At 34.8% G+C, this 27,586-nt stretch overlaps 2 protein-coding genes and 1 non-coding gene across 4 annotated transcripts; all 3 read left to right on the top strand.

Annotated features, from left to right (window-relative positions):
* The first annotated feature begins 1,980 nt into the window (after nucleotides 1-1,980).
* LOC119986459 (SPX domain-containing membrane protein At4g22990-like) lies at nucleotides 1,981-10,111 on the top strand. Of its 2 annotated transcripts, XM_038831016.1 has the most exons (12): nucleotides 1,981-2,122; nucleotides 2,207-2,261; nucleotides 3,638-3,696; nucleotides 4,370-4,490; nucleotides 5,509-5,820; nucleotides 6,033-6,137; nucleotides 6,244-6,698; nucleotides 6,831-7,132; nucleotides 8,377-8,561; nucleotides 8,885-9,075; nucleotides 9,186-9,319; nucleotides 9,733-10,111. In XM_038831016.1, the coding sequence occupies exons 3-12, from the start codon at nucleotides 3,644-3,646 to the stop codon at nucleotides 9,969-9,971; spliced, it is 2,097 nt and encodes a 698-aa protein (XP_038686944.1). In that variant the 5' UTR covers nucleotides 1,981-2,122; nucleotides 2,207-2,261; nucleotides 3,638-3,643; the 3' UTR covers nucleotides 9,972-10,111. The 2 variants fall into 2 exon arrangements, with proteins under 2 accessions (XP_038686944.1, XP_038686945.1); XM_038831017.1 differs by lacking the exon at nucleotides 2,207-2,261 and having other exon boundaries at nucleotides 1,993-2,122.
* Nucleotides 10,112-12,666: 2,555 nt separating this feature from the next.
* On the top strand, nucleotides 12,667-12,747 carry TRNAL-AAG. The gene has a single exon. It is a non-coding gene; the product is annotated as a tRNA-Leu (tRNA).
* Nucleotides 12,748-14,240: 1,493 nt separating this feature from the next.
* LOC119986703 (molybdenum cofactor sulfurase-like) lies at nucleotides 14,241-17,469 on the top strand. The gene has a single exon (XM_038831366.1). The coding sequence runs from the start codon at nucleotides 15,442-15,444 to the stop codon at nucleotides 17,329-17,331; it is 1,890 nt and encodes a 629-aa protein (XP_038687294.1). The 5' UTR covers nucleotides 14,241-15,441; the 3' UTR covers nucleotides 17,332-17,469.
* The last annotated feature ends 10,117 nt before the right edge of the window (nucleotides 17,470-27,586 follow it).

The following is a 27,586-nucleotide window of genomic DNA, read 5'->3' as shown; positions in this document are numbered from 1 at the left end:
AGTTTTTTTTTTAAAATAAAATTCAAAACTTTTTCTCTCAAATTACATGTCGGATGAAAAAGAGTTATGTATATAATCAGAATCAACACGGGAAAGCTATTTCAAAAGGGATCAATTGTCGGATATCTTTTGGAATTGAAAAAATGATCAAGAAAGTGTTGATTTAAACAAGATAGCTTCATACTTTTGTGCATTGGTTAATCCTATGAATATCATAACTGAAAAATTCAATTTTACTCATGATAAATCATATTTTAAGCAAGTAAGAATGTTCATAACAAATTTCATAATGAACTGAGTATATATGATCACTAATCAAATAAGAAGCTTCACTCTTTTCAGAACTTTGAATTTTCACTGTTGTTTTTTCTACAATTTTTGGTTAGTATCTTCGATTTTCGTCGAAAATATATCGACTTCATAGGATTTTTAATTATGTACGAGGCTCTTACCTTAATATTTTTAACCCAAAAAATGACTAATTCCCTTTCAAATCTGACAAAAATCGAGATTTCAATTTCACACACCTGTAACAACATCTCAAATAATACATCCAAATATTTTATAATATATCTACATTCATCTAGAAGTGCAGATCTAGAAAAAAATAAACTGAATAACTCAAATAAAATAAAAAATAATGATATTACTTGTTTTGAAAATGATAAAATTTCATAATTAAAAATTCAATTTCAATCATGATAAATGAGTGAGATTTTCAATCATTTCTTAAGTTTCAATCATGATAAATCATATTAAAACAAGTAAGAATGTTCATATGAAATTTCATAACAAACGGAGTATGTATGATCGCTCAAACAAGATATTTCAATATTCTCATAAGAATGAAATTTCCCTGTTGGTCTAATTTTCACAAAATTTTTTTTGGAATTTTCTGTTATTGTCTCCAATTTTGTCCAAAAAATTACTCATTCCCCTTCAAATTGGACAAAAACAAAATTTTAGAAAAAATGAATTATCTTATACTAGCCACACAATGATAACACATTCAAACCTTCTAGAGTGAACATGAAAACAAAAAAACGAAGAGAAGATTCATGATTTCAAAATAAAATAAAGATTGAAGAGAGAATGGAAGCGTCGAATCTTTGAAGAAGATAGAGAGCGAGATGCATAAGTAGAGAGAAGATACAGGCGTGAGATAGATTGTATTAGAGTTATGTTATATAACGGCACTGTTGTCCAACAAAAAATAATGACCTATTGGTATAATATGTTTGGTCTTAAACTTAATGGTGCATTGTTTTTATTTCAGAAACCTCTAAGTAAATTTCCCTTCAATTTATTGTTATAATATCATTAAATTGACAAATCAAGCAAAATGTTTTTTTGGAGCCTACAAATATGCTCAAAAAAATAAAGTAAAAATTAGGTATTATAACTATTTTAAATATTTACCTTTTAACATAGATTATATTTCCCATTATATAGAAATCCCAACCATATTTTATAATGATTAAGATAGATGGCTCGTTTTGTTCACGAATTTGGAGATGAAAATCGAAAGACGATGTTAGGAAAGTTATTTTCATGGCATCCTCATTCCTTGCTAATGTTTCGATCACACTCTTATACTACTTTCCTGATATCATTGGTTTTCTTGACCATGTTTGGTTCGAGTAAAAATTACACTTATTTCATATTTTATGATAGATTTGAATTAAAAAATAACACCTTAATTTTAATATCTAAATTTAAAAATGTAAAAATAGAAAAATAATAAAAATATAAATAATTTTATTTTTTATGTGATCAAATTCAATCAATAAAAAAATAATATAATATAAAAAGGGTCATATTTAAAATACTTAATCATGAGATATGGTCGAAATTATGTTTTTACAAAATGACATCACAGATTCACAGGTACAGAACAGAATCCGGATAAAAACCTTTATTTTAAAATTTTATTATATATAGACCTCTTTTTCTAGTCTCTCTCAAACTTGTAATGATAAAGAATAAATACACACACTCGCGCATCATTGTTTGCTCTAAGATTGCAAGTCGGTCCCTCCGTCTTTAAGAGAGATCCGCTTTTGCTCAATCAAGAGAATTAGATAATCCAATCCCTGCTTCCCTTGTCGATCCCATTTTTAAGGTAACTTTCATGGAAAAGCGATTTTCCTGCTTTACTACTACATCAACAGCGTCTTCTTAGAACTTTGTTTCCACGTCTTTGTAGGCGTTTGTCCGTTCATCTGAGATTTCCTTCACCGGCGTTTCGAGGTTCAGTACCGGTAATGGTTGTTCTCTGTTTTTTTTTTTTGAATCCATTCATTATGTTCTGTTTGGATGCTGAGAAACCTCAAGATTGCGAAATGAAGATGAATCTCTCTGTTTATTCATGTTTACTTGAATCGAAGGAAGCGAGTGAACTTCGAATTTCGTCCGTTCATCTCTTTTCTTTATTTGGATTCATTGATTATTTCTTGGTGGCGCCAAACAGAGGTTTTTTTTTCTTCTTTGAATTATCGCTCTTTTTGCCTGTCTGGAGGAAAGAAATGGAACATTTACTCAATTTGAAGTCACGCAATTGTTTTTTTCCGCTACATGTTTCTTTTCTCTTCTCGAGTTTTCCCTGGAACCAACATAGCAGCTTAGTTTTTACTGTTTAGGTGATTAATTACTGAATGGTATTTAACCTTCGGTGTATATAAGTTGATGTTCTGATACACAAGATTGACTAACTCAGCTGACTTGGTTACGTAATCTGACCTATACATTTGATATACCTTTGAAACAAATAATACTAGTTAATTATATGCACTATCATAGCTATGTGAAGTGGTAAGGTAAATTGATGCCTACAACATTTATATTTAAATTTAAATTCCATTAAAAAAAACATTTAATTGAAATTTCAAAGCATTTCTTTTACTCTCTCTTACTTTTTTTCTCTTTGCTAATTTTTTGATGTATTTGTCAAAACTTGCTGAATGTTTTTGCAAATGACGACTATGTGTTCTTCTGGCTTTCAGTTATTGGGATATGTTGTCGGTCATTCTGTCTTAAAATGAGGCCACATTCTCAGTGTGTTTATATTAAACGCCATAAGTGTTTGTATACTTATTACCATGGATGTTCATTAAAATGATTTTGGTTTGCGATGACTTCATCTGGCAAACTGAAGTTTTGCACTACCCTGCTTGTCCTTAATGAAAACTTCGTTCATCTTGAATTTGATTTTAGGCAGTGTGTTTTTGAATCTGTTTCTTGTCTGGTAATACATGCCCCGTACACGTTATAACCTTATCCCAATAATTGCATGTCACATTTGTATTTATTTATCATTGAAAGAGCACAAATCGTGGAGGTTATCCATGCAGTTAAAAAGTTTTTAATGTCATTGAAACTAGCGCATGGAAACATTTTTGTAGGTACATTCTTTAGGCTTGCAGAGACAACATTGATTCTATCACAAGTAGTATGGGAGATGATGTGTGACTAAGTTTTGTCATTTATTCCTCTTCTTTCTTTTTCTTTTTTTTTTCTTTTTTCTTTTCCTGTTTTTAGACAATTCAACAACTAGTTGTATGTCATTGATTTCCATTACTTCACATTATTACAGTGGCTTCCTTGACACTTTATATTAAGTTTTGATACTTTATTGTAGTGAGATATGGTTGCCTTCGGGAAGAAGTTGAAGGAGAGACAAATCCAAGAATGGCAAGGGTATGTGAAATATATGGTTGCCTTCCTTGACACTTTACATATGCTTGGTATTGAATGTGATATCCATCATGTAAGTAGTCTTCTCTGTCCATATAGGGGAGGGATATGGTGTCACTTGTCTGTTTGGTTGTAATATGCATATGCTTTCCCAGTTGTGTTACCTTTTTAGTTTGAATGTTAAATTATGGCACTGAGAAGGAGCTACCCAAAGTAAATCTCTATTACACTCCCACTAAGATGTGTTAGTCCCGTACACTATAAGCTAGGATTCTTTACCTAACTATCTAAAATTGATCTCTGTAACTTCATACACTCTTATTTATCTTCCTCTTTAAATATAAAGGTTATATGTATCTTGTTCAATTGAAGGAAATCTTACTAATGGTGCACATTGATGATTGAACTAATCCAATATGGCTGTGAGTAAATTTATTTTTTGTTTAACAACCTATAGAAAGTGAAGGTTCTGTCCAATTTAGCATAACCAGCCGGTTGTGAAGATAATGAATTCCATAATTTCTACAAATGATGAATAGTTAGATGCAAGAAGAAAAGGGAGTGGGTAGGCCGTGGGCAAATTATTGTTCTTGATTAAACGATGATCCATCATTTTTTGTTATGCTTCGTTTGGGTTGCTAATATTTTCTACTCGTGAATTTGAATTGTTTTTCAGATATTATATTAACTATAAATTAATGAAGAAGAAAGTAAGACAATATGCTCAACAAATTGAAGTTGGAGCTCTAGATCGCCGTCATGTTCTCAAGGATTTTTCTAGAATGCTTGATAATCAGGTATGAAAGAAGTATATATCAGAGTATGCCAGAATTATATATCAGAACTTTTTCCTCATTTTTTTGGGTGGGTGGCGGTTTAAAGAAAGGAAAAAACAGAATCTAGATGAGATATTTGTGTTGCATGCATGCTAGTCTATCCCAATGCATGTTTACTAAACTCCTTAACTGGGAAATTGGCAACTGGTGTTTATCAAACTGAGTCAAGTATGCATTTTGACTGCATTCTCCCTACGCATTGATCAGTTTTAGGCAGTTCATCTTGAATAACACATTCCTGATTCATCATTTCGTTCTGTTATTTCAAAATATCTATTGAAAGTTCACATTGGGGCGGTGTGGTTGACAATATTGGAATTTATATATAGTAGGTTCTATATCAGTGTGGTTCCTTTTTGAGTTTGTTTCAAAACCATGCCTTAACTTTACGATAATTTATATTTGAAGAATTCGCAGAACTACTTCGTGAAAGTGCTCAAATAGGTATGGTATGTCTGTGGATGTAATAGCATACAGCCTCAGATTGTGTCAATTCTTTAAAAATTCTGCTGAATCTGTTGAACCTTAAACTTTGATGTCTTTTTATATTGGTTATAAGAGGTCTGAAACCTCCAAGGTGAGCAATGAACTAGGTGATGACCTATGGAAGCTAAATGCTTGAAGATGGGACCTATCTAGGGAAAAAAAATCTTGAACATGGGGGGTTCAATTTATCCCTTAAATATTGATATTTACATTTCTAATGGTTACAAGAGGTATCAGGCCTCTTAGCAAAGCACTGAACTAGGCAATGAAGCTAGGGGGAGGAGATAAAATAAAATCTTGATGGAAGGCAAATGATGGAGTCAATTATGATTGCATATAGCAATTTACACATGAAACCATCACAAATAAGTGTACAAATATGCAGCCAGGTTTAATGGCATGCTCTTTTTTTTTTTCCCTTCTTTTTACGAGAATTTAAGTTCTGCTTTTTTAATCACTTAAGAACATTATATGCTTGTTATTACATTTGTAGATTGAGAAGATTGTCCTTTTTCTATTGGAACAACAAGGACTACTGGCAAGCAGACTAGTGAAGCTTGGAGAACAGCAAGATGCTCTTCAGCAGCAGCAGGAAATTTCCAAAATATCAGAGCTACGGGAAGCTTATAGAGCAGTTGGCAGAGATCTTTTAAAGCTTCTCTTTTTTGTTGAAATTAATGCTATTGGCTTGCGCAAGATACTGAAGAAATTTGATAAACGTTTCGGCTATAGGTTCACTGATTATTATGTCAAAACTCGTGCTAATCATCCTTACTCTCAGCTGCAGCAGGTGTTCAAGCATGTGGTAAAGTGTCAAGAACAGATTCTTTAACTTTTTATTGTTGCTATGCATAGTGCACTCCAACAAACTTGTGACAGATCTGCCATTCAATTCTTGTGGTTTCCTACATTCACTTATTGCTTAGTGCTATCAAAAACATTAAAAACACTTTAGCCTTTTCAAACGTATAGTTTCAGCATGGATGAAATTTCACTGACTGGTAGTACAAATTTCAGGGACTTGGGGCTGTTGTGGGAGCCATATCTCGTAATTTGCATGAACTTCAAGACCGTCAGGGAAGCTACCTATCAATTTATGATCAGCCAGCTCTCCCCCTCCAGGTTCTTTTTCTTTTTCCTTTTCCTTTCCCCCTTACTTTTATCCCGCCTCAATGTAATGCTTTGGATTTAAGGATTGCTATGGTATTTAGTAAAGTTTTGTTGGCAGGATTCTGTCGTTGAATCACTAAAAGCAGCTGCAGACAGGTTGACCCACTCTACAAACTTTCTAAACTTCTTGGCACAACATGCGCTCATTATGCAAGAAGAGCTACCTACTCCTGTTGAGGAACCAATTGCTGATCGAGGATACCATTTTATGTCACTGCTTCTGAACTTAGCAAACACATTTCTTTATATGGTTAATACGTATATTATTGTCCCAACAGCAGATGACTACTCCATGAGCCTTGGAGCTGCTGCAACTGTTTGTGGCATTGTGATTGGGGCAATGGCTGTTGCACAGGTGTTTTCTTCAGTGTATTTCAGTGCGTGGTCAAATAGATCATACTTCAGACCTCTTGTATTTAGCAGTATTGTTCTTTTTGTGGGGAATGCCATGTATGCATTAGCCTATGATCTTAATTCCATAACAGTTCTTTTGGTTGGCCGTCTTTTGTGTGGGTGAGTATTTCTTGTCCTTCATCTTCTTTCACTTTACTAATCTCATGCTAAAGGTGCACAAGTTCGCCATTGAAAGATTAATTGTATATGCCCTGTCATAGGTGTTGACAAAGTTATGCTTTCTCATTGCAGATTCGGTTCTGCTAGAGCTGTTAACAGGCGTTACATCAGTGATTGTGTACCTCTGAAAATTCGCATGCAGGCATCAGCTGGTTTTGTTAGTGCTAGTGCTCTTGGAATGGCTTGTGGTCCGGCACTCGCTGGCTTACTTCAAACAAATTTTAAGATTTACAAGTTCACATTCAATCAAGATACATTGCCTGGTTGGGTTATGGCTTTTGCTTGGCTTATATATTTAGTATGGTGTTGGATTTCATTTCGAGAGCCTTTACATGAGGTGGAAGAGATGCATACAGCGCAGGAATCTAGTACTGGTATGTCAACTTTTGCCACTATTTTAATTGCTTCGTATTCTGCATCTGCACCTAGTTTTGTCAAACAAAATTGGCGGCCTGCTAGTTTCCACATTCTGCATCTTGTTGCCGAAGGGCCAATGAAGGGCCGATCTAACTAGTTGTCTTCATGTTTATCGCTGTCTAAATTGACCTGAATCTCCTCAATTGTTACCGTAACTGTAACTGTAACTGATGATTAGATTTACAAACATCAATTTCCCCATCTTTCATTTCATGACTTTTGGTGATGCCATTTATAAATGTATTCCTTTTGGTTCAAGTCCATGAACCACTGAAACATTTCAAAGCCTGTTTGGAAGGAAAAAAAGAGAGATAACAAACTGTTGTTGTGGGCTTAACTGATGTGGAAAGGTTACTAAATGAAGTAAAATGGGACTAACTTTACAATGAGGGCTCCTTCATCTTCTATAAAGAAGTTAAAAAAAACTCCTATACGTAAGACTTCCATAGTGGGTTGAGTCGAGGACATGCAGGATGTACGCAAACGTTATCCTTGTTTCCAGGATTGAACCTGTGACCTCTAGGTTGCACCCCTCCACAGAATATTAGACAGATGTTGAATACGGATGCTATGATTAAGTTTATGTGATTGCAGTTTCCATGCATCCAGGAATATTAGACCTAGATCTCCCTCGATTATAACTCAAACCCTATTTTTTTGCTTGTTTGTGAAGAGCCCTTCAGCTATTAGATCCTTGCTGCTATCATCAAGAAGACAAGAACCCATTAAGATGTAGGTCAGAGTTGGTCTAAGCATCCGTAATGGCAAACCAGTATTTGTATGATGAATTTGTTGTCTTGGTTTGTTATTGAGTTCGACTTTTTTTCTTTGTGACTACTGATTCCCATATGCTAGCCTTGCTCTGAGAGTGACATTTTGTTGACACCTAACTCACAGGCCACTTTGGCGAGCCAGATGGAAAAATGCTATCACATTTCTTGAATCTCAAAACTTCGTAAATTGTGTCAAAGGGAAATCTTGTGATGGTTAACTAAAGAAACATTACACCGTAAGCATGAATAATGTTAGGCAGTCAAAAAGCCAGTGCGGCAAAAAAAAAAAGGTTATCATCTGAAAGTACATCTGGAAACCATTTGAGTGATCCATTTCTCCCACACTAGTATTTCTTGTCATTTTTCTGAATATTTTTATCATGATTGAAGAAATGTTTGATTCATTTGTTGGATCTTGGTAATGACAGAAACAGTGCAAAATAATGCTCTAGAGGAAGGTCTTAAACAACCATTGCTCTTGAATTCTGAAGACAATCACAAAGATGAAAATGATGACCAAGAATTTGATGGAAGTGATGAAGCTGCTGAAGACTCTCGCCTGGCAGCTACCTCTATTAGATCAGCATATAGACTACTTACCCCTTCTGTAAAGGTATTTAATTGAATTTCGTCTTTCAAGTTTCAAAAACTTCTGAAGTGAAGGAGCAAGAGTTGGCCTCCTAGTGGCTTGCTCCTTATAGCTTGCATGAGGTGCAAGGTTTGGTCCCCCATTTCATTGAAAAATTAATATCAATAACCCACAATATAATAAATAAAAAGGGGGTATCTTGTGTATTGATTTCCATGGGGAGTATGCTGTTAGCTGTGCAAAGTGTTAATAGATTTAGTTATTTACGCTTATATTGATCTTCGTCATGAAATATATAGTTGCCATTTTCATTTATCATCTCTAACCTACATTGATGTAAATATCAGGTTCAATTGTTGATATATTTCATGCTCAAATACGCCATGGAGATTCTACTCTCGGAATCTAGTGTTATTACCACGTACTATTTTCAGTGGTCTACAAGCACTGTCTCAGTTTTTCTTGCATGTCTTGGCCTAACAGTGCTTCCCGTAAACATTGTTGTTGGAAGCTATATTAGCAATATGTTTGAAGACAGGTATAGTTTAACAAGAATGTGCTTCTGATCTCTACATTTGTATCACAGTTCTTTATACTTTGGAATTGATCAGCATTTCTTACTGATACCGCACTTCGATATGTATGCAGGCAAATCTTGTTGGCATCTGAAATTATGGTTTTTGTTGGCATACTCCTGAGCTTCCACATAATAATTCCATATTCAGTACCGCAATATGTATGCTCAGGACTCATCATGTTTGTTTCTGCTGAAGTTCTTGAAGGTGAGAAGGATAATATCCAGTAAAATTATTTCTCATTACTGATCATTATTGAACTTATCACTGATTTCTTACTTTTATGATCATGATCGTATGGCTTTGTTTAAATAACCACAACTAGCAAACATGATAAAAATAAAATTTTGAAAACGTGATATGGAGTGAGCAATTTTGAAAACAGTTGATGCACGTTGTCAAGAATAAATTTATGCAATGAAGGACATGGTACGACCCTGAACCTAAACAGATCCATTTCCTATCATTTCCTATGCTAGTTCCCGGGCCTGTTAATTTTGTTCTCTGTTTCCTTTGTGTGAGTTAAACACTGTATAATTTCCTCTCTCGATAATTTGTCGATCCATTATTGATTAATGTCATTTTGATCATCCTTTATCTCTCGACTGTATTTGGTCCAGGTGTGAACTTGTCGCTCCTGTCTCGAGTCATGTCATCAAGGCTTTCCCGTGGAACCTACAACGGTGGGCTACTCTCGACAGAAGCTGGAACAATAGCTCGTGTGATTGCCGATGCCACAATAACCGTGGCCGGATACTTGGGCCAGAGTAGGCTCTTGAACATCACCCTACTTCCTTCACTCTTAATTTGCATGGCATCCATTGTTGCTACCTGTTATACCTACAACTCTCTCTATTGATTCATATTTGCATGGAAATATGTCTATAATTCTTTTGTTCATTTGATCAATGACGTATATCATTGTTATATATTGCATGAGACTAGTCCATTGATTCTGCTCTTCAATTGGTCTTTCATATACTTTAAGGGTTAAGCTAATATAGAATTTGATACAATCATCTATGGAGCTGCAAAGTTTAAAGCGTGAATGTAATTGATGAGAAGCTGAAAGTGAAAGTAGGTGTGGACTTGTTAAGAGTATTTTATTAATTCAATCGAAAATATGTTGAGCTGAGCATCCCATGTCTTTAAGCTGCATTAAGTGATGCCAGCGACTTCTTCAATTTGGTAGTTGTATCCCTCGATCGTCTAGAAGAATCAATTATCAGTTTTAGGTAAGTGGATTTCTTTATACTCTGATACACTTCTAACTGATAAATAAATTTGTGCCCCCACTAATATGTAAGCTACTTCCTTGTACTTTATTATACTCTTCAGAAGGGAAAAGTTGGTAGTGACAAAAGGACAATAGATTAGGATTTTTTTAAATATAAATAGGAATGTTATATTCAATTCACAATGAATGTGCGGAATTTATTGAAAAGGTTATAGGAAAAGAATAATATGAAGCAAGCTAATGAAAATTGACCAAAATTATTTTAAAAAAAGACTAGAAAAATTGATAGGAATATATATGCGCATCGTGCTGGACCTTGACTAGTTTAATATATGATATGGATCTTAGAATTTAAAGAATTAATTTACTTGGAATTTTTTTTTGAGTGCTGAATATTGTATAATATTCCTCCTTTCAGTTTTATAAATGTGATCCTAACTTTCAACACTTGAGGTGACTTTTGAATGATAAAATCATGCGAGCCTTAAATCCATAACATGAACAAACTTCAAGTGAATTGGGCCCTGAACTTCTTTCGCATCCTTCTTCTACTTCTCACCTACTTCTACTTATCAGTATCAATTTCTTCAAATTATAACAAGGATTAGATTTAAAATTTTAACCATTCATTCATGCTATCTATTTAGCATATATCTATTATTTTTCACTATTAGACTCTTGTCAAGAACTTAAGACACAATAATGTCTTAATGGGTCTATCTGTTGGGAAATTAACAAAGTATCCTCCTTAACAAAAATATCAAGCGAACAATAGAGACATTGAACTAGAGAATAAAACCAATCTCAACACAAGAATATACAAAAAATTAACAACGATTTTTGGTCGATACACCAACAACAGAATTAACCTCCACACTCAATTCGAACCGATTGCAATTTATTGATCAATCCTAACACTATCCAGAGGTTTGTAGAATCTGTAGAGAGGCTTTTCAATAGATAAAAAGAGAGACTTTGCATGGAATGCGTAGAAAGCAGGCACGCACCAAATGGATATCCAGTGGCATATGCCATTTCTTCAACCGTTTATTCCTTCCATTTCTAGCCATCTACTTATACCTATATCCTCCATCAGCATACACTATATATATAAATTAAGCTCACTCTAGCTATGCCTATACATCAATCTCTGTACAGCACAAGCCAGAGGCACTGAATGAATTAAGAGAAGTAGTTGTAGGGCTTCTCTCCATTGATAGGTAATTAATTAATTCATATATCTCTCCCACCTTTCAATGATTATCCACCAAAGGAGAGTTGCCCTTTAATTGCTACACCTTATTTTGATGATGGAATGGGCCTAACTAAGCATTGGAAAACCGACTTACCAATGTTAGTTTTGCCCACATTTATAAAACACATTACTCAACCACATCCTTGCGATGTGGGATACTTGTACTAGATGCTTCGTCAATCTGTTATGGCCTTTTACGCTTCTACTTAGTTTATGTTTCCGTTGGTTGAGATGTGTTTGGAGGAGCACCCGTGATGGATCAATGACATTTCTTCCATTTGAAAGTAATCATATCTCTTTCTTTCTTTTTTTTCTGAAATCATATCTCTTTCAACCTTGCCCTAATACCTTCAAATTAAGCAGCATCATCTCAATCTTTGCTATATATATCGGCCGGGACAGCATCACTCGTTAGCAGAGAATTCAATCAGTTTGTAATTTTAAAAACTCAATTCATTCACAATTTGCAATAACTCTCATTACAATTCCCAAACAGAACTAATCATAGAAACTACGACACTGTTTTTAGAATCAACCCCAAAAACAACCACTTAGGGTGGCAAAAAATCGGTTCCAGGTAAGATAACATCACTTATTTATAAAATATTTACTTGTCCGGACCCTAACCTGGATTGGATTTTGGACGTACCTGATTGACCAAACTCAGATTGCTTTAAATCTGGACAAGAAAATCGAACACTAAACTAATTCGGGCTAGGATCCAGACAAGTAAATCAGAGTATTTGGACCTTGACCCAGTTTTAAACCGGACAAAATTTTTTGTTTGGTTTCAAATTTCAGATATGTAATTTATATCCAAAGTTGATTTAATCCAAGTCAAACAAATTCGATTGTTCAGACTAGACAGAGTTTTGCCACTCTTACAACTACCTACAGTTAGACAATGCAAACCTTGGACAAGTATAGGAAGGGACGTGCTTGGGAACTTTTTTTTATTCCTTACATGTTTTACGCAATAAACTTAACATATGAAATATTGGAATATAAACTAAATATATATTACGGTTAACTTTAGAACTTTCAAAGTTTAATTCATCAAATGTTGAGATGGCCGAGTTGGTCTAAGGCGCCAGATTAAGGTTCTGGTCCGAAAGGGCGTGGGTTCAAATCCCACTCTCAACATCTATTTTTTTTTCTTTTTTTTTCTCTCTTCCGGGCTAGGCGGCTTGTTAGGGTCTTCAGCTATTCTAATAAACAGGCAAAACTCGAACGTATTTCCAAACCTGTTTTGCTTGAGGTTTAATATTTTTGAACAAACCAAACTCGAGAAAAAAAAAATAATGAGCCGAGCCTTTTTTCTTCCTCTTCTGGGTTGGAAGGCTTATTAGGGGCTTCGGCTGTTCTAATAAACGAGCCAAACTCGATTTTTTTTCTTTTTTTTTTTCTCTCTTTAGGGCCAGGCAGCTTGTTAGGGGCTTCGACTCTTTTAATAAATAGGTCAAACTCGAACGTATTTCCAAACCTATTTTGCTGGGGGTTTAATATTTCTGAACAAACCAAACTCGAGAAAAAAAATAATGAGCCGAGCTTTTTTTTCTTCCTCTTCCGGGTCGGACGACTTGCTAGGGGCTTCGGCTCTTCTAATAAACGAGCCAAACTCGAACGTATTTCCAAACCTGTTTTGCTTGGGTTTTAATATTTCTGAACAAACGAAACTCCATGAAAAAAAATAATGAGTCGAGCTTGATCCCACATCGTTTTGGCATAACCCAGTGAGTAATTTATAAACAAAGTTTGATTGCTCTCATACTGAAGACACGTTTGGGCCTAAGAACCAAAAGTGACGACCCATTAAGAATAAATTCGTGCGAGCTTATGGCCCAAAACATACAATATCTTCAATGTGTGTTTAGAATATGAATTTCTCTCTTTCGGGCCATGCAGCTTGTTAGGAGCTTCGACTCTTCTAATAAACAGGCCAAACTAGAACATTTTTTTTCTTTTTTTTTTCTCTCTTCCGGGCCGGGCGGCTTGTTGGGGTGTTCGGCTATTCTAATAAACAGGCCGAACTCTAATGTATTTCCAACCTGTTTTGCTTGAGGTTTAATATTTTTGAACAAACCAAACTCGAGAAAAAAAAAAAACGAGCTGAGCTTTTTTTTCTTCCTCTTCCGGGTCGGAAGGCTTGTTAGGGGCTTCGACTCTTCTAATAAACAGGTCGAACTCGAACGTATTTCCAAACCTATTTTGCTTGGGGTTTAATATTTCTGAACAAACCAAACTCGAGAAAAAAAAATAATGAGCCGAGCTTTTTTTTGCTTCCTCTTCCGGGTCGGACGGCTTGTTAGGGGCTTCGGCTCTTCTAATAAACGAGCCAAACTCGAACACATTACCAAACTTGTTTTGCTTGGGTTTTAATATTTCTGAACAAACCAAACTCGAGGAAGAAAAAAAAAAAGAGTCGAGTTTGATCCCACATCGTTTTGGCATAACCCAATGAGTAATTTATAAACAAAGTTTGACTGCTCTCATACTGAAGACAAACATATGTAAATTTGAGCCGTTGATCTGATTCCAAATAGACTTGCTATGTGAACACAAGCCGATTCCACATCATGTCATGTGTATAAGGTAATTAATTCACGAGTCTATGAATTTTAACTTCAAATCCTTTTCATGGTTTATCAGCAAATATAAAAGTGCCCTCTATACAATGCAACTAATTAAAACATCACCTACCCCTACCCCTTTGAATCTCCTCTACCATCTGTTATTGCACACTGTATGTCTTCCAAACATATTCATTAATGAGGCTATCTAACTCTCTTTCTTGACCAATACCTTTGACTGCACCCAGAATACTACTACATTCACAATCAACATCTTAAAATCTCCAACCACCTTCACCTTGCCAATTAAAACAATGAAGCCAACATATCAAAAAGATCGTGCCCAGCATTCAACTAAAACGTTCAAGGAATCAGGCCCGATCGATCGATGTTCGGACAAATGTCGTGGAGATTTCTCATGTTATGCTGGAAGACTGGTCGTTTTACAGAGTCTACATCCTTGTACCGCGTGAGATGGCCCAGAAGAAGCAGTTGACATTGACTTGTCTTAGCACAGTTTTTGGAAACTTGAAGCTCATCAAGATGTGTCAATAACACCATGGAATGATAAGTGAAGGTCCTTCCAAAGAATTTTCTGGCCTCTAGTGACAATGCCGTCCACTACAATCCCTTCCCTCGCACTTTTCTTTTTGTTGCTTTCCGTTCTTTGCATCTGCAAGATAATAAAAGGAATTTCAAAACTACCAAAGTTATTTATCTCTTCAAGAAGCACCACAACCATTTCATTTCTCAGTAAGGACGAGACTTGGCTTTCAAAGTCAAAAAGGTGCTACAAAATAATGCATAAGAGTTAAGGCCATGAGACTTGCTAATCATCGAGTCCAAAAGCAAACAATTGTAGGACAAAAGCAATAGAATTTGATGTGTTATTTTTTTTGTTAGTACAGAACAAGTAACAAGAAAATCAGCTTTGACAACGGGTAGCTGGCTGAGATGGTGAATTTAACCACGATAATTTCTAGTGCAAGTGGGAGGTCATGGGTTTAAGTTTCATTGGTGTTTCCATTATCTCAAGTTACAAGATGAGCCTTGCTCATGTTAAAAAAAAATAACCAGCTTTGTAATTTTGAACTCTTGAAAGAAAGGGTCAACCAAGTATAATGAACTTTCATGGGAGGCCCGAGTGTCCAATTGTCACAAGCAATCAAGTATGACTTTTGACATTTATGTATGAACTTAAAATGTCCAACAAAGATGCAATAAGAGATATAGAGACATATGAGGGTGAGGGAGAAAAGGAGAGGGAATGCATTCAGTTTTTGCAAGAGAGGCTTCACAAGCCAGCTCCTTTCTTGGTTGTTGTACATCTACTAATCTTCTAGACTTCAATTCCCTAAAGTCTGCAGGTGCTATGACTTCTCAATATGAGTTTGTTGTTGCTTCAGCTTCTTCTCTCTATCCGCACACCAGATTCACCAACCATGAGTCCCTCCCTTCACTACAAGAATCATTTTCTAATTTCAGAACAGCCTTCCCGCAGTATTCCCAGACCGATGAGGCCGATAGAATTCGAGCGCAAGAGTATTACCATCTCTCCTTCTCCAAACATGTCTGTCTAGACTATATTGGCCATGGTTTGTTCTCCTACTCCCAATTACAAATTCATAATAATTCAGCTCCTATTGCCTCCTCTTCAACTTCTCCTCCATCATTGCATTCTACTACGTTAGGATCTCCTTTCTTTGATATATCCTACAAGTCTGTGAACTTGAATGCTCAGTTAAAGAATGGTGGTCAAGAAACAGAGCTAGAATCCAAGATCCACAGAAGAATTATGGCTTTTATGAATATCTCTAAAGATGATTACACCATGGTTTTCACGGCCAACCATTCATCTGCTTTTAAACTCTTGGCTGATTTTTATCCTTTTGAATCAAATAGAAATCTTCTGACTGTCTATGACTATGAGAATGACGCAGTGGAAACGATGATCAAAAGCTCTAAGAAGAGAGGAGCTCGAGTTATGTCAGCTGAGTTCTCGTGGCCTAATCTGGGAATCCAATCAGAAAAGCTAAGAAGGAAACTAGAGAGTAAGACGAAGAGATGGAAGAAAGGGCTCTTTGTTTTTCCACTTCAGTCGAGGATGACCGGAGCCCGGTACTCGTATCAGTGGCTGAGCATGGCTCAAGAGAATGGATGGCACGTCTTGCTTGATGCAAGTGCATTGGGACCTAAGGACATGGACACTTTGGGGCTCTCTCTTTTTCAGCCTGACTTTCTCATTTGCTCATTTTACAAGGTTTTTGGTGATAATCCATCTGGGCTTGGGTGTCTGTTTGTCAAGAAATCAAGTGCTTCAGTTTTAATGGATTCAACTGTTGCTACAAGTGTAGGACTTGTGACTCTTCTTCCAGTCTCAAAGCCATCTCAATACCCAGAAGAATCGGTCAGTTCTGATATTAAGACTACAGAAAAATCAGAACTGGATAAGGACACCATGTTTCAACCTGAAGTGCCTGAAAATGAAGAGAGAAATGCAAAAAAGACGGGACTTGCTTCATCAGAAATTGAGGAATTAGAAGACACACCCTTGGAATCAGTCTGCTCCAAAACCATTGAAACCACCATTGGTGATACAGAAATAGAATGCAGGGGCATGGATCATGCAGATTCACTGGGGCTGATACTTATCAGTAGCAGAACAAGGTGCCTGATAAACTGGTTGATAAACGCATTGATGAATCTCCAGCACCCAAATTCAGAGAATGGACCCACTCCAGTCAGGATATATGGACCAAAGGTGAAGTTTGACAGAGGACCATCCCTAGCATTCAACATATATGATTGGAAAGGAGAAAAAATTGATCCTGCACTTTTGCAGAAACTTGCCGATCGAAACAACATTTCTTTAAGCTGTGGGTTTCTATGCCACATCTGGTTCTCAGACAAATATCTAGAAGAGAAAGAGCAGATTCTTGAGACAAAAACAGCTGAAAGTGCCGTAGCAGTTCTAAACAAGAAAAGAAACAAATCCTACTCTGGGATATCCGTAGTCACAGCTGCAGTGGGGTTGTTAACAAATTTTGAAGACACTTATAGGCTTTGGCAATTTGTTTCCAGATTTTTGGATGCAGACTTTGTAGAAAAAGAGAGATGGAGATACATGGCTCTTAATCAGAAGACAATTGAAGTTTAAACTAAACCTATTCCTTCATTCATTCACATTTTGAGAATTGAGTACCCATATATATTTTATTTTAGCATCATTATATCCTGCTAGTTTATTAACACATAACCAAGTGTCGCTAGAAGTCAAAATACAGCACAGATTCTTTACACTGGATATTCAGTTACAGTTCTTCATTTTTGTTTTGCTTAAGTAGCTTGCATCATTTTATTTACCCCCTAGGTGAGTACAGTAACCAAGAATAGATGGCACAAAAGCATATCAGATTTTATGCAGGAACAACTATAACACTAACCGACCAATGTTACTATTTTAAAACAGGCATATCCTGTGGTCATTTTGGGCCGTATCTGACTGGGCATTGTGGGTCTTAGTGAAGGGATTCTAATGGTAGTGGTGGTATGGCGAACCGCAGCTAAAATCGACCGAATCTAAAGTTTTTTCCAAATAGCAACACTGACCGATAATATTACTGTTTTGAAATAGTAACATTGATAACATTGGGCGATCAATGTTATCATTTGAAATAGTAACACTAACCAATGTTACTGTTTTAAAACTGTTATATCCGGTGGTCATTTTGGACTGTACCTGGCTAGGCATTGTGTGCTTCAATGAGGGGAGTCCAACTGTGATGGTCGTATGACGAACCGCCACCAAAATCGATCACATCTGAAGTTTTTTTCAAATAACAATACTGACCGACCAATGTTACTGTTTTGAAACAGTAACATTGGCCGAGATGGATTTGAGGAAGAGAGATGAGAGACCTAGACTAGTGAGAGGAAGAGATCCTAGGCTCGTGAGAGAGGAAAATCAGTGTTGCTTCGTCGAAAACCTTTCCCCCACAACCATCACGACCACCACCCTGACAACCACCCCACCATCATCATTACCTACAATATCTATCCAAAACCAATCCCTTTCCTGCCTTTTTAACGAACAAAAGCAACAGCCAAAAAAAAGATTTTGTTGTTGTCGTCTCCTTTCCTCACCAACTCTGTTGTTGTCGTCTCCTCTCCTCTCCTCACCAACAAACAAAAAACAAAAAAAGTATATGTAGGACTCTTTTCGTGAATTGAGATAGAGATGGAGAACAATTGCAGCTTCATGTCTTGTGAGAAGCTGGATCGGGTTGCGAGTTGGGTGGGCACGAACGTAGCTTCCGCTTTCATCGCATCTCTCCAGCGTTGCTCTTGCATCATCCTCTCCACTACCGACCTTGACGACGACGATGACGATACCAAGGATTCCGTCCTCTGATGCTTTTCAGGACAGTTTCTGTCAAAGACAAATTGATAGATAAAACAAGGGTAAGAAAGTAATTAGAATACTATTGATTCCTTAAAGAGATAAAGTTTTTTTTAAATTGGATTTAAGTGTCAAAAAGTTTTACAAGTGGTACCGGCCTGGAATTTTCCCATCAAACAATTCAAACCAATGTAAAGTAAAACTTTGTTTGACATGAGTTGGGTTTCCACTTTCCAGCCCAAGAACATCGGCATTTCGTTGAGGTTTTTTCTTGGGCCAACCTAGAGGCCCATCATCGAGTCACTGCTCTGACTCTGAGGGATGGGTTGTCTCATGTCTGGGACCTCACACACGTAGAAAACGTGCAAGCCGGTAAAACAAAAGGTACACAAATGAGATACACATGACAATACAGTCCGAACTAAAGGCACTGGTTCTTAATTTTTGATCAGACTAATCGGACACTAGCTTTTCCAGGACAGTAAATTTGTGGGTCTAGAGTCTGTCTGGACCCATTAGAGCACATTGGTTCAAGTGCAGTTGGGCCAATAACAATCATTTTTCAGTCTCACCTCTATTATATAAAAAAAAATCAAGCCAAACACATATTCTAATACAGTTACATCAATAAAATACAAATTTCTATACATTATTCCTTCTAATCCAACATGGAAGCCAACAATATCTTATACCTCCATATTGTCCACGGAAAAATTACACCAAAACATCATCTCTCAATATAACCACATCAACAAAACACAAAATCTCATACAATTTTGTTGGCTCAGCAAAACTTGGACCATTGCAAGTGATCTTATTGATTCCATTGAACCTCGTAGCACTCATTTATTGTGTGTAGTTTTCAATGGTCCATTCTTATTATGTCACCTCACCTAATGAATGAGTGTCACACATTATTGAGATATTTTTGAGATGATTATTACTGAGATCCCTAACATTGTTGATTTTTTTATGATCAGATTCAGATCCACTTGCTTTATCCCACGTAGGAAAGATGTGTGGATTATTTATTCTTTATAACGATAAGTCTACCTCTTTACAATGAGTTAGTCCTTTTTCCTAGCTTGATGAGCTAGGCTTAGCTCACTTATTATGCTTGAGAGAAACAAGGCCGTACAGACCTAAAATATTTATGGGAATTGATAAATTTAAAACGGACAATATAGTTGATTGCATGAGATGTGACCTTTAACAATAACGTCAATCTATTAACCATTTAATTATTGAATATTTATTAAATTGGATGGACCATTAAATAATAATTACAACTTGAAAGTGTCGAATTTATTGGGGAATGGGGATTAAATATCATTTTAGTTGGTAGGTTTTAGCGTTTAGGTTCAAACGAAAACTAATATTTTCTATTGTTTAGTCAATGGTACGACATTCAAAAAAATTTTAATAATTCACGTCGCTTGAGAGCATTATTTGTTAGTGAGGATATTTTGGTTATTATCTGTAAAAATTATATTTTTATTGAATTTTTGTACAAAACTTGTGGAAATCATCAAATCAACAAGATTTTATATATATGTGTGTGTGGATGGTAGGTAGACAACTCACATGTTCTGAATTTACCATATAAGAAAAAAAATTGTTGACTAAACAAATACTAAATGAGAATTTATAGGATTTAAAGAAAAATCCACTAATTTCATGGCCTCTTTAGATGGAACTTGGAAGCTTTCCTCTTTACAGATCGTGAATTAAATTCCTACCAAGTTACAACATGAAATTATCTTGTATTTACATGACGAGTAGTTTGTGGATTATTACGCTCATGGCCTAACTGATTAGCATGGAGTATAGAATTATCTCTCTTTTTTTTCTCTGGAGAATTATCATATAGTCGCAAACCCTGCACACCCAAAAGATAGTATCTTATTACTTATATACACTATATAATCAAAAGATCCTTGCACACCCAAAAAATAGTATCTTATTACTTATATATATACACTATATACTCAAAAGATAGTGATTGCGGATTCCAATATCATTTTAAAAAAATTTCGCTAGTTTCCCGAATTTGACTTGTTATATAAATGTGTGTGTGTGTCTATATATATATATATATTCCGCTGGCTCGTGTTAATCATGGCAGACAAAATTTGACTCGATTCATGTTACTTATAAGAATACTTAAAAACATGGCGTACGTAACCCTTCATGACGGATGAATAATTAAGACAAAGGCATACGTGGGCCATCAGGACGGACCGGTGGGTGAGTCTCATCGTATAAAACTATGAATATATATAGAGAGGAATTCTCTTATGAGTTTATAAAATGACGCCGTAAAATGAGGTTCTAACGTTTAGGATTAAAAAAAAAATTTAAAAAAATTTGAGAAAAATATATTTGTATTTTGATCGATCGTACAAATCTAATGATATATTTTTTTGTTCGAAACAAAAATCAAATGCAACATGAAATGTATATGAAATGTCTTTTTTTATATCCAATGATCCATAATTATCATGTACTTTTCATATTGAATTTGATTTTTATTTCGTACAAAAAAATATATCATTCGGTTCGTAAGACCAATCGAAATACAAATATATTTTTTTCTAAATTTTTTAAAAATTATTTTAAACCCTAAAAATTAGGATCTCATTTTACAATCTCATTTTTTAAAAATAATTTTTAGGGTTTAAAAATTATTTTAAACCCTAAAATTATTTTAAAACCATATATATATATATGGTTTTTAATCAGGAGTTCCAAACAGGCTGCTTGAAAAAATCAAGGTTGTTCATTTTAAATAAAATTATATAAAAAAAAAGGAGACTAAGTCGAGGTGCGTCCAAATTCCAATATATTGTCCCATTAACTTAATACACATGGTCAAACCCTTGAAAATAGAGATGTGTCAATTTTCCTTTATATATATGGTTGATAAATAAATGATGGCAAATGCTTGAAGTGTCAATATGGACTGATTAATTTAAGCAGTTTTTCAAGATTTGATAGGATATGTGACTTTGATTTTTGGTGATATGAACTAGAGCACTTCAAAAGCATTAATTGTTTTTCACCTAAAGTCAAGTAAGAATTCTATACAAGCAACAATATTTTTAGCTTTCAAACCACTATTGAATAATCGAGAAAAATACCATATAAATTTATCATTCGAATATTTGATATGGGTCTAAATTAAGTCCGTAAAATTCTTCGCACATAAGTTTGTCACCTAATGACAAAAATTTTTGACAAAAACCCAAAACGTGATTACAAAGATATTGTTCCGAGACATTTTGTCACACCGATCCCCAAGCCAAAGTCATGTGCATGTTGCCATCGATCAAATTTTCATGTCTATCTCACTAACAAGTATGAATTTAATACTTGATTAAAATTGGTCTTAGTTGATTAGTGTTTGCAAACCAAAATCTACCCTCTTAAGTCATTACCAAACTTGAAAGTCACTGGGACCACTTGGTTGGTAGGTATTCTCTTACTGATAAAAAGTGGGTTCAACTATAGAGACAACTAGATTTTTCATAATCAGAATCGTGCGGGAAAAATCCAAAATATGAGTAATGCTATAGAGTTCCAAAATAAAATCTTTATTTTACTCCAAAATCGAGTAATGCAAAATCATCATATCCGTTGCTGGAGGTTCGCACGAAGGGGAAGAGAGGAAAGAGAAGATGAGGGTAGAGAGGAAAGAGAAAACAATAAAATAATGATTTGAGGGAGGTTGGAGTCTCCCCAACTTTTGACAGAAGTTTGGGATTTTTTTAATTTGAGGGATTATGCAGGGACTGGTTGGAATGAGTGTTTTCATAAAGTGGTCTCTCAAAATAATTTTTCCTCTATTTTGATGGATTAGTTGGAGATGCTTTTATAAACACGAGTAATGCTACATACCCCAAAATGTGACCTCATTTTACCAAGGTTTTTAAAACCGGACCGGTCATCAAACCGGAAAAGTCTTCGGTTCACGGTTCAAAGGTTCAACCGGGGTTCAAACCGGGTTCGAATCGGTTTTAATGTAATGAATTATTTATATATATATTTATATTATATGCATATAATATGTAAGAAAACTTCATAAAAATACAATATATTCAAATAAAGTACCATTTTAAACAAAGAAAATCCCATAGCCTAGTGGTTAAAGCCTTTTTTAATGAACAAAAGGTCATGAGTTCAAACCCTACAAATAACAAAATTTCAAAAATATTTTATTAATTTTAATAAATGACCGAACCGGTCAAAACCGGTCCGATTCTGACCGGTTCAACCGAAGAACCGGCCGGTTCAACAGGAAATATCCCGGTTCATCAATTACCGGTTCTGGCACCTCAACCGGACCGGACAAGTGGCCGGTCACCGGTTGGACCGGTCCGACCGGCCGGTACGGTCCGGTTTTCAAAACCTTGCATTTTACCCCTAAATCTATGTGGCGTATAAAAGAAGATTGACAGAAATTATTCCACCAATTTCACCAAATCTGCACCATTGAATGGTGGGGTGTGGTGTTGTCAAATCCAATGCAATCATGCATTGAATGGTGAAGATTTGATGAAATTGGCTGGACTAATTCCGGCCCCCTATCCCGTGACATATGAGATCCACTTAATATTCAACATTTCGTATTAATTGAGAGTCAAATGAAGGTCATATTTTAGGATCTCAAGCATTGTTCTTATAAACACATATCTATGACCCAATTAATGTTCAACCCTCCACATTGATTGGGGTCATATTTGAGGATCTCAAACATTATGCAATTAATAATACCTCAAGCATAGTCTTAAAAGTCATATCGGGCCGGCAAATCCTACCGGTTGAACCAGGAATCATACATGGTCCGGTCTAGATACTCATAAAAATAATAATTTTCCAGTTGAACAAAATTTGTAAATATATTGTGAATTTTGACTTAAGTAGTCAATGAAAGGACCAATTAAACGGGTTGATCCATTACATATCAACATGATGTACTAAAATTTGTACATAAATATATTTATATACATACACATGCTTGTAAATTTGGACTTGAAAAGAATTTCGTAAGTCTGCCTGCCGGCTGCCGCCTCTGATTTGCTTCCATGTCATTTACTGCTATTTAAAAGTCCAAATTGGCTTCGCCGACTTTGTGTTCACAAAGACAACATGGATTTTATCCTCACTCCATCGGACAATTTCGGAGACAATTTTTTACATACGTATGTCTAATTTAATCGATTATCAATCGAATCATAACCCAATCGACTATCAATCGATCCACCTTCGGATAGTTTTATAATTTAAGTCTTAAAAGTTTACTGCTTTTGAAGCAAAATGAATTATTAATGACACGGTTAAAATTGGTCGTCAAAGTCAAACATTACGAATTTAATCACTCGGGTAAATTTCTCAATTCGGTGAAGTGACATTACAAGTCAAATGATTATTTTGTTTACTGCTCTATTGATGTGGGATTTTTTATGGTGCTATCAATTATCCCTCACATCCTGTTCAGAGAAGTACTCCTTTAATTTTGTGGGCTAGTGTCATAGATCTCATCACACTCAAACAAATAATATTGTCAGTCTTGAGTTTATCAATTCACTATATATACATCGGATCTACACGATTTTATTTCTCTATGAGGCGTCTCACTTAGTGATACTAGATTTTGCTTTCTCACTCACATAATAATATTGTCCGCTATGAATTTCGGTTCACTATGTATACATCAGATTACTCTCATGGTTTTGTCCTTTATAAGACCTTATTGGTAGAGCGGAGGAGGATTTGTCCTGATAAACCATATTGGATCCTCACATATTTTCGATATGGGATTCGTAACAGCCAGTTCATCCACTTGAGCTTGCAGGGAGAGTATTGCCTGTGGTGGATTGATTGCCTGAATAGTTGAGAAATATGCTTGAATAACTTATTTAAACAATTTTAATTTTTTTTTAAAACACCATTGGAAAATATGTTTATATCATTGGAATTGAACCTTGGGTACACATATACCTAACCCAGTCGATTGTTGCAAAACAGGTTCCTCATAGACAATCACAGATTATAAAACAATATAGAGAAGTAATCGAAAATAGAGAGAGTGAAGAAGAACATAAGATTTACGAGGTTAGACAATGTGCCTACGTCCTTGGGATTTGCAACTGTTTTCAATAGATGACATTTCTGAGTATATTGGGCTAGGGTTTTCAACCCTTATATACCTAGCTATCTAGGTACGCTATGCTCCCTTCTTGTATAATCTCTCCTTTCCTCAGAGTTTTTAGGTACTAGATAACACTTCTAATATGAGTCATTATTTAACACCGATTGTCAACCAAGTCAATTCTCGTTTCTAAAAAAATTTAAAGGTTGAGTGATTAGATTATAACGTTTAATCTTTCGGAATATAAAGTACATTAAACAAAAATGTGGGTTCTTGGGTCAGATGATTAAATAATAAAAAGGATTTAATGTTATTTATTTGATATGTAATTGTACAATCACGTGCTTGAGACATAACCCGGCATCCCCTCCACGTGCCCCTGAACCGAGCCACCTACACATACGATTAATTATAAGGAATTGGACATCATATTACATTAGCTGTGATTATCATACGATTTATTGGTCATTAGTAATAGTTGTTAAAGTATCGCATCATGAATGTGTGGGCCATAATCCAACGGTGCTGGAGATTTCGATATTTTGAGTAAGTAGGGGAATTAAATCAATTAATGCCTTTTCTCAGTTTCTATTCATAAAGGGCTTAGCTTCGGGATGTGATTTTTTTTTCGATTTTTTAGTATGGAAAATGTGTATTGAAATCTGAATATATATATATATATATGTATTTTTTTTCTGAAAAGATCATGGAGACCGAGAATGAATTCATTAAACAATTATGAAAAAGAGGAGGCCAATAAGGCACTCAAAGCCACCACTAAAAATAAAATTACAACTAATAAGACAATAAAGAAAAACATAAAAATGGTGGTAGCCGGACATTCCCGGATGACACTGTATTCCATTGAATATTGTCGAAAATCGAACGATATTATATTATATCGGACTTCGTCGGATTAGACAAACAATAAAAATAAACTAAACAAAGCAGATCTGATCGTTTGAGAACTCCTCCAAACAAATCCAAAAGTAGATGAAAATCTAGATCCAAATCTAACTCCACCAAAATTATGATTATCCATACTTGATCTTGGAGTTTGGAACTCAGAACGTGATAAAGGATCTCCTTTTATACATCGTTGTTGTAGCAATACCATATCCCATACGGAATTCTGGGGAGAAAACCATAATCTATCCGTAGTCTTTATTCAACAGAATAGTAATAAACTACAAGAAAAACAAACTGAAAGAAGGAAAGAATGGAGAAGATGGATCCTTCAGATCTGTACAAAAAAGAGGGAGTTGTAGTTGAGAGAGAACTTTTTGAGATATGGGAAACAAAAAGTTTAGAAGGAGAGAAAATTATTAAAAAAATATTTTAAGTTTAAAAAATTAAATGTAAGATTATTCATAAGCCATGACAGACTGTGATATGCTGCGGTCGACAAGTGTAATATTAATGGATGAATAAGGAGGTTTGAATAATTTGGTTTTCAAGTCAAAGCCACCTAACAAAATACATATAATATTTTATTTCCCTAATAAATTCAAAATCTTATATATTATAATTTAAAAAATCTTCGAATCCATTCAAAGTTGACGATAATGACAACAAGATCCATCCCTGTCAGGTTAGCAAGGTCCCATTAATGATACCAAATATTGGTGTATTACTGGTTAGCACATTAAAAAAGAGGGAAAAAAGTAAAATACCTCTTTACATCTGAAATTGGGTAGGTTGTTATTATAAAAAAAATGGATTAATATCACTTTTGATCATTGAATGTTCAAAATTTTCAATTTGGTAACTAAAAATTGAAATTTGTTCCAATATAGTCACTCGGTAAGATTTTTTAACTTTTGGGCAGTCAAAATGCTTATATGACATATAAAAGTCAATCTTTGGCTTATGTGGACTGACATGGTCCGACAATTGCCAACCTAAAAATTAAAATTAATTTTCTATCAAAAGTTTACAGCAATTTGTAGGTAATATGAACAAAAAAAGTAAATAGAATCGAAGAAAACCGATAATTACCACTTTGTAGTTATCGTCAAAGGTTGCTCCTAGTTATCAACAGCTTCTCCTCTCTCTCTCTTGTTTTCAGTTCGTCCAGACTCAGCGGACTAGCGTAAATCTTGATCTTGAATTCGTCGTTTGAGGGGAGAAACTCTCGATTTCGAACAAATCAGAACTGACTCAGTATGGGAAGGTGAAACTCCGACGCATATCGGAACCAGAATCGATAAATATTTCTTGTTTAATTTTATATAAGTTTTTCTCATTTATTTTTAGACTAATTCTATATATAAAATTTTCTTATTTATTTTTTTCCACATTAGCTATAAAAATTGATTTTATTAATTTTATATGCCATGTAAGCAGTTTTACTGTCCAAAAGTTGAGAAATATGTCCGAGTGACTATATTGGAACAAATTTTAATTTTTGACTACGAAGTTGAAATGTTTGAACATTCAGTGATCAAATTGGAATTTTGTTAATCTTTTAGTAATTAAAAGTTATATTAACTCTATAAAAAATGGTATCCCTCTTCTTTTTTATTTTTTAATAATATATGTAATTTTTTAAAAATTATAAATTTTAAAAAAATGATAATTTAGAAAATTAAAAAAATAATAAATGATAAATATCAGTGATTTTAAATCTAAAAATAATGTATTTTTTGTTGAATAAAAAAATTGAATCAATAAGAAAAATTTAATTGTTGAATACATGGTGCAATGGTCAAAATCTTCAGTAATTTCTATTTATTATTTTTTAGAAAATTTTGTAAAAATTATTGAAAAATAAGGAAGAGGCAGCCTACCATTACATAATGGCAGAATTAGTAAAAAAGTGGAAAATAGTGGGTGAAAGTCCGGCAACACAACTGTACACTC

This window comes from Tripterygium wilfordii, chromosome 20 (genome assembly GCF_013401445.1).
Source record: "Tripterygium wilfordii isolate XIE 37 chromosome 20, ASM1340144v1, whole genome shotgun sequence".
NCBI classification, from domain to species: Eukaryota; Viridiplantae; Streptophyta; class Magnoliopsida; order Celastrales; family Celastraceae; genus Tripterygium; species Tripterygium wilfordii.
Note: the sequence above shows the minus strand (reverse complement) of the source record. Positions and strands in the feature narration are given on the sequence as shown.

Excerpts from the sequence above, each read along its gene's own strand:
- LOC119986703 (XM_038831366.1), top strand. The coding sequence starts at position 15,442 with ATGCATTCAGTTTTTGCAAGAGAGGCTTCACAAGCCAGCTCCTTTCTT.
- LOC119986459 (XM_038831016.1), top strand. The coding sequence starts at position 3,644 with ATGGTTGCCTTCGGGAAGAAGTTGAAGGAGAGACAAATCCAAGAATGG. Across the intron at positions 4,491-5,508 it reads CTAGAATGCTTGATAATCAG|ATTGAGAAGATTGTCCTTTT; the intron begins GTATGAAAGAAG and ends TTACATTTGTAG. Across the intron at positions 7,133-8,376 it reads AGCGCAGGAATCTAGTACTG|AAACAGTGCAAAATAATGCT; the intron begins GTATGTCAACTT and ends TGGTAATGACAG.